General features: G+C 53.6%; 1 protein-coding gene across 3 annotated transcripts in view; it reads right to left on the reverse strand.

Annotated features, from left to right (window-relative positions):
* Positions 1 to 2,879: 2,879 nt before the first annotated feature.
* Positions 2,880 to 6,904, reverse strand: part of ARL3 (ARF like GTPase 3) — a 56,192-nt gene continuing 52,167 nt past the window's right edge. For 2 of the 3 annotated variants that reach the window (XM_006166374.3, XM_006166372.3), the window contains one exon: positions 2,880 to 3,296. In XM_006166374.3, the coding sequence (XP_006166436.1) occupies positions 3,111 to 3,296 (186 nt within the window). In that variant the 3' untranslated portion in view covers positions 2,880 to 3,110. Of the gene's footprint in view, positions 3,297 to 5,330; positions 5,610 to 6,904 lie in introns of those variants that run through there. The other variant, XM_027767418.1, reaches the window with a different exon arrangement.

Here is a 6,904-nt window from a genome sequence, read left to right on the forward strand (position 1 = left end):
TATTTCTCGCTTTCTATCTCTCTGTCTCTGTCTGGTGAGCGCACATGCCCTATAGCAAAAACCTCTTAAAAATTAAAAAACAAAACAAAACAAAACTCACGCCGGGCGCGTATGCGTGCGTGCCCAAGATCCTGAGAGGAGAATGGAGGAGAAGGGATTGTGGTGTGGCCATCCCCCTGGGGAGTGATTTCTCGCTGTCTCTCTGTCTCTGTCTCTTTCCGGCAAGCACATGCACCCTATAGCAAAAAGCCCTAAAAAAAAAAAAAGGTGGTGGATTCCACATGGCCGACTCCACAGTTCAAGTCTGGGACCCAGAAGCTTGACAATCACACTGGGCACATGTACATGCATGTCCCAAACCAGGAGGAGACTGGAGAACTGTGTTGGGCCATCCCTTCTGGAGGATGGTATCTCACGTTCCATGTCTCTCTCACTCTCTCTGGCACATGCCCTATGGCAAACACTAAGAAAGAAAAACATGCCAGGCAGGTGTGAGCGCAGTTGCGCCCCAAACCCTGACGGAATGGAGGGAAAAGGATGGTGGCGTGACCACGTCCCCGTGGAGGTGCTTTCTCATCCTCTTTTTCTGGTTAATACACACTCTCTCTGGCAATAAAAAGCCAAAGAGTATTCACTGTGGTCCGGCTCGGTGGCACAGTCGTGGCGTGTGCTGGGGAGAAGCAAAGCCCACGCGGACTAAGGTCTGAACGCGTGGCCGGTCAGCCTGGGGCATGCCGGCCCACACGAGTGCCCGAGACCCGAGGCTGGAGGGCCACAGGAGGGCCGTGCTGTGACAGACCCCGGGGAGGGGCTTGTCTTTCCCTTTCTTACTTGTCCATGTGTGTGCACGTGCTCTGTCACAAATAAGGATAGAACAAAAAGCTCTTCGCCGTTCATCTGAAGTTCAAGCTTGATGGGACATCCTGTGCCCTGTCTGGCAGCCCTGGGCCTTCTCCCACCTCTCTAGTTCCCCTCTAGCTTGCCCCTTCAAGGTGGGCCTTTGGGACCTGCTGTAGACGAGCCTTTCTGCTCCAGAGGGAGAGCCCCGGCCAGCGGCCAGCTCTGGCACCTACTGTGTGACTCCAACTATCTTTTCCCTCTCTGAATCTCCCCTGACAGAAGCACCCAGCGTTAGGTATTAGGAAGCAAGTCTCCCTGCTGGCCCTGACTTTTTCCTTTTGAATTGGCAATAGGGCACATGTGCTTGCCAGAGGGGGAGAGAGAGGGGAAGTGAGAAATCACCCCCGGGGCGTTGGCCACGCTGCAATTCCTTCTCCTCTTGGAATTTTGGGCATGCGTGCACATGTGCCTGGAATGGTTTTCAAGTCTCTGGGCCCAGGCCCTCCGATGGCCGCAACCACCACACCATGGGCCGGCTCCTCACGTGGCTCCCTGTGTCTGCTCCTGGTTTCCTGTGCGGGGCTGGACCTCTGTCAAGGATGTACAGGATCCGTGGTGCGCCGCAGAGAGGAGAGACACCCAACAGCTGGGACGGATCGGCTGGCAGGACACCCTTGGTGCATAAGGATGCGGGGACGAGGGGATGAGGTGGGGGCAGCAGACTGCTGCTTTTGCCCTGCAGAGGTGGCAGCTTGCCGAGCCTTCACACCCTGCTTTGAGGCCCCACCTGCACCACAGGGCTCTGTGATCCTGAGCAAATTCCTCAGCCGAGGCCAATGCCTCAGTTTCTCCAAATGGAAAGTGGGACCAAAGCCGCCCCGTGAGGTCTGAGAAGTGCCTGGCCCAGAGGAGGAGCTTAACGAGGGAACCGCCGCCGAGGGAACCGCCGGCCGGCCCTGGCGCCCAGGGTGCACCTCCTCTGAAAAGGCACCTTGAGGAGGGCCAGCTGCAGGAGGACACTCCAGCCCTCTCCCCGCTTCAGCAAAGAACGGCACATTCCAGGCTGCCTTCGCTTCAGCTAGATTTTATTTGTCAGGTTTTTGACAGACATCTAAATTATACATTGCGTTTTCCACATGACCAAACACCACGTCCCTTCCTTTGATTATCATTTTCAAAAGGGACTATAAAAAAAGAACCTTTCGATGGATCAGACTGAACCCTGAAACCACATGGAGCGCAGAGCTAAAAATAAAAGGGAGTCAGAAGTGGTCCCCGAGAAGGGAAGGAGAGAGGAATCAAAGCAAACTCTGACGGGAATCGAGGGACGAGTCCTGGCAAGGGTGACATGGTGTCACCCTCCAGGCCAGGCCGGATAAGGAGTGGCCAACAGTGAGGGTGGGGCACAAAGTGGCACAAAAATAGCCACCACTTTAGTCCAGAGGGGAATAAAGAAATCTGTCAAAGGCCGGTGTGGAGAGGAGTGGAGACAGAGGAGGGCCTGGAGGCAGGGGCAGGACTGTGTCCCCCAGCAGCCGTGGGAGCCGGGACTCGTTTAACCCTCAGGTTTTTGACAGACATCTAAATTATACATTGCGTTTTCCACATGACCAAACACCACGTCCCTTCCTTTGATTATCATTTTCAAAAGGGACTATAAAAAAAGAACCTTTCGATGGATCAGACTGAACCCTGAAACCACATGGAGCGCAGAGCTAAAAATAAAAGGGAGTCAGAAGTGGTCCCCGAGAAGGGAAGGAGAGAGGAATCAAAGCAAACTCTGACGGGAATCGAGGGACGAGTCCTGGCAAGGGTGACATGGTGTCACCCTCCAGGCCAGGCCGGATAAGGAGTGGCCAACAGTGAGGGTGGGGCACAAAGTGGCACAAAAATAGCCACCACTTTAGTCCAGAGGGGAATAAAGAAATCTGTCAAAGGCCGGTGTGGAGAGGAGTGGAGAGGAGTGGAGACGGAGGAGGGCCTGGAGGCAGGGGCAGGACTGTGTCCCCCAGCAGCCGTGGGAGCCGGGACTGCTTTAACCCTGGCACAGTCTCACCGCCGGCATAATCGCTGACTTTCAGCTGTGCGCCGACATGTTCCCCAGCTCAGCCCACATCAATGACACCCTTGTTTCCATAGTAACCAAGGGAGGGTGAAGGGGAAAGGGTGTATCGCGCCGGGGCGCGGGGAATCCAGCCAAAAGCGGCTGCACGGGTAGGTTGGGAGGAGGGGAGAACTCGAGTTTTTCCCACAACTGGTTAGAGCACACATCACGCCCCGTCCCAGGCCTGGCCTGCCCTCTGGCCCCAGCCTCTCCCCTGCACATTCAGACGCAGCCGTGCGCAGAGCTGAAGCCTCACTGAGGCTCCTCGCGGGTGGGAGGAGGGGAAGAGGGGTATCCCCTTTCTAGCTTCGAGTTCTGTCTTCCCGTCATGGCCACAGGGGGCGGGATGGGGCTGGGGAGAGAAAAAGGGACTTTAAAAGCATTTTGTTTTTACAAATGGGAGCTTTCAAACTGCGTTTTTCAGGCTTCTCTCATCTACCCCCTGAGCCCCAGGAGGGTTCAATAGGGCTCAAAAGGAAGATGAAAGCGTGTGACATCCACAATGTCCCTGTGTCTCTAGCTGCAAAGCAAATCGGAACATTTACACAGGCTGTGATCAGAGGAGAGGAGAGCGAGAGGCTTCTGCCTGCTAGCCGGCCTTGGGAGGGCTCTTTGACAGTTCCCTAAGTTGGTGGTAAGAGAACCAAACTGTTAGGGACCATGCCCTGCCAGAGTCCAAGCTCCACACTGCGGTGCTCCCAAAGTCGCAGCTCAAGGCAGGCATGTGCCCCTCACGGAACACCCCGGGAGCATTATTTGGAAGGTAAAAGGATTTTTAAGTGCTTACAGCCACATTTCCAGGCTGGTGGAAGGGGCGTCTGATTCCTTATCATTCTGTTTTGCTGCTGTTCAAAACAGGAGAGGAGCCGGGGGAGAGAGAAGTCAGTGAGGAGGTTGCGGGCAGCAACAGCTCAGATTTGAAAACCCTCCGCTTTTGTTTTGCAAGTCCTTACAGGTCTGTCCACAGCAACCCCAGGGCACCTTTCCATGCTCTCTTTGCTAATGACTTTCACTCCAGACTGCCTTTGAAACGGCCCTGCTTCAGTCTTTCCTGCATAATTCTTGTCCAGAAAAGGCTGGGTACTGCCGGCCGGGGGCGTTGCTGGGGTGGTCCCTTTGGTCTGCTCACATGCCTTGGAGGGTTTGGGAAGGGCCACCTCCCAGGATGAGAAGGTGGCTGGCCTCCCGGGACCCACCAGGCACTGGACAGCCTTATTCATTCTTGGAAAACCCCCGAGCTCAGGCACCAGAACAGAATCGAATTCAGGAGCCTGGCGAAGCTCTGGCCGGCTTTCTCCTGTTTGGAGCTGGGGATTTCTCAGGCTCGGGGAAACAAGCTCTTTTTGCCACGCAAGGCAGGAGGAGCCTTCTGCCATCCTCTCCCATCCATCAGCAGAGGACACGTTTAGTCGGAGAAGCAGACGCAGACGAGACCATCAGCTGGAGTGACTCTGGCCTCCCTGGACCCGACCTCTTGCAATCGCTTACGCCCACGTCCTTCCCAGCAGCAAAGCCCCTTTCTCCGCCCAAGAGCATCCCGCACCAAGTTGCCAGCACTGGACAAATTGATCTCTTCTAAAAATTGATCTGCCTGACTTTTCTCAGTGGAGCAGGCTCATGGTATAGCTGCATTTATTTTTAAAATCTGATAGCAGCGGCCTATTGTGATCATTTAAACACAGAATTCTTTGAGCTTTAGAAATCCCTTCTATAGGACTGTGTGGAGAAGCCGGCTAATCTGAGTCGGCTGCTCACTGCTCCACTGAACTGGAGAAAGCCTGTTTACGCCAGCCCGAGCCCTCCATGCGAGGGCTTCCTAAGGACCTTGTCATTTTTCTGGAATTAAACCTCCCACCTCCCATTACATTCCAGATGTCATTATAGTCAAAAGTCCCAAGAATTCGCTTCCCTGTGTGGCTGGCGTGGCGGGCTGCTGGGGCTGGGGTGCGTTTTTGTAGTGACTTGTTTGCAGGAAAGGGTGTTGTTTTTCCTCCTGTCTAAGGGGTGAAGATTACACACGCAGAATCCTACCTGCATAACAAGATGGTTTAATTATCTCTGCTCCAGCCGCCCCCAGCTTCCTGCTGGATGGGCTGAGGCCCTGGCTCAGCTGGTGATGGTGGAACAAAAATCACTGACCAGCACCAGCAAACGCTGTCTATGGTTTCAAAGCCTCAGAGGGGAGGTAAGGGACAGGCCAGGAAATAAATGAACTCAGCATAAGCTGTTTATTCCTCTTCTTCTTCTTCTTCCTTTTTTTCTTTTTCTTTTTTTTTTTAAAGCAAAAAAGCCCACTGGAATTGTCTAAACTGCAATGCAATCTCTTGCTCATTTAAAAGATCTCATTTTCTAATCATGTGCTTGGAGACATTTAATACTATTTCAATTATGCAGAGGAAATAATATAATTCCTTTATTTGAAAAATGATACTGAACCTCAGAGATCAGTGAAATCTACTGCTGGAATGGGGATTCTTTTTAAACTGTGTTGTTCCCTCTCTTCAAACAGCTGTAGCTGTACACAGATGGGAAAACATTTGGTCAGAAAGCAGCAAATTAGTGTTTTTCAGGACTGAATTCGGCTCCCGCAGCTCCTGCGTCTCCATTCGTCTAGATTTTATTTCTTCTTTGCATTGACATTTTTGCAGACCCAGTTCATGCCATCCTTTGAGGGAAATGGGCAGAAAAAGTCAGTGTTAGTTTTAAGAAAGGCACCCACATCTCAGACCAGGAGGCGAGGCACGGGCCGGGAGTCCTGGGTCCTCCTGCCTGGACCACCAGCTTTAGAGGGTTCCCTTGTTTGGTTTGTCTGCTTTTGTTTTTTAATCTGCTGCTGGGTCCAGGATTCAAATCGCACAGTGGCCCCACGGGCCCACCTGGGGACCAGAGACCAGTGACCTCCTCCTGGGGAGGAGAAAGGAGGTCTCAGAGAGCACCCCAGGGAGCTGGGAGGGGGCGTGCCCAGCCTCTGAACTGGAGATGGGTGCTCAGGAACTCCCTCTGAAAAAATAAACACATCTGCCTGGATCCAGGCCCGACTGAGGAGCGATCAGGAAAGATTCCAGCCATTTTTGGCTTTTTCTAAAAGCTGACCTTTGCTAGGGTATTAAATTCAATAAGCCACCCTTCTGGTGCCCCAGTGTGTTTACAGTGTGACAGTGTACACTCGGGTTAAATTAAATTTCTTTTTGGAAAAACAAACCCACTGCAGTGTGTGTTACTAGACACGCACAGTGGGAACGCGCACTCGCTTCTGGGAGCTAAAGCACTACCAAGCTGAGGGACTGGGGAGAAAGTTCCCTTAAAGGCACAGTGACCTTCAAAGTGTCCTCTCTTTCAAGGCTGGAGAGCGGTGGAGGTAAAACTGCACAATGCCTCCGGCCCCAGGTGGCCCGATTCCTCCCGATGCCAGGTCTGTCCGAGATGACCTTCTCAACCCCCTTTGGAGCCACACCTGGATGCTGTCCCCTGCCCCAGGGGCTCCCCGCCCTTGTGCAGAGTTCTCTCAGATGCCCGGAATGAAATGCAAGGTGGCTCCCTAGACGACTCCCTTTCTCTGCCTCTGGGACACCCACACCCACCGGGGCCCTGCCACATTCGCACCCACCAGGCACACATGCCACGAGAGCCCGGTGCTTTCTGTGGCCACGGAACCCGAACAGCTGAGACAGCTCACAGTAATAAATACCAGCTGACACCTCGCCATTCGGAACATTAATCCACAAACAATACATCCTGCAAAACAGCCAGCAGGCATCCTCTCTCTGGCTAATCTGACCGGCACCTGAATTTACAGTGATTAGAACTCCGCCAGTTGCCATCAGCGCACTGGGGCAGGAGAAGCAGATCCTCTGACAGCTGTCCCAGAGTGGACCTCAGGGCCTGCGCCAAGATGAGGCTGGCCATGGCCGGAAGCCCAAAGGTGGATGAACCTGGCGGAGGAGGCCAGGGTGGAGGAAT

The sequence above is a fragment of the Tupaia chinensis genome, unplaced genomic scaffold, assembly GCF_000334495.1.
Source record: "Tupaia chinensis unplaced genomic scaffold, TupChi_1.0 Scaffold144255_1, whole genome shotgun sequence".
Taxonomy (NCBI): Eukaryota; Metazoa; Chordata; class Mammalia; order Scandentia; family Tupaiidae; genus Tupaia; species Tupaia belangeri.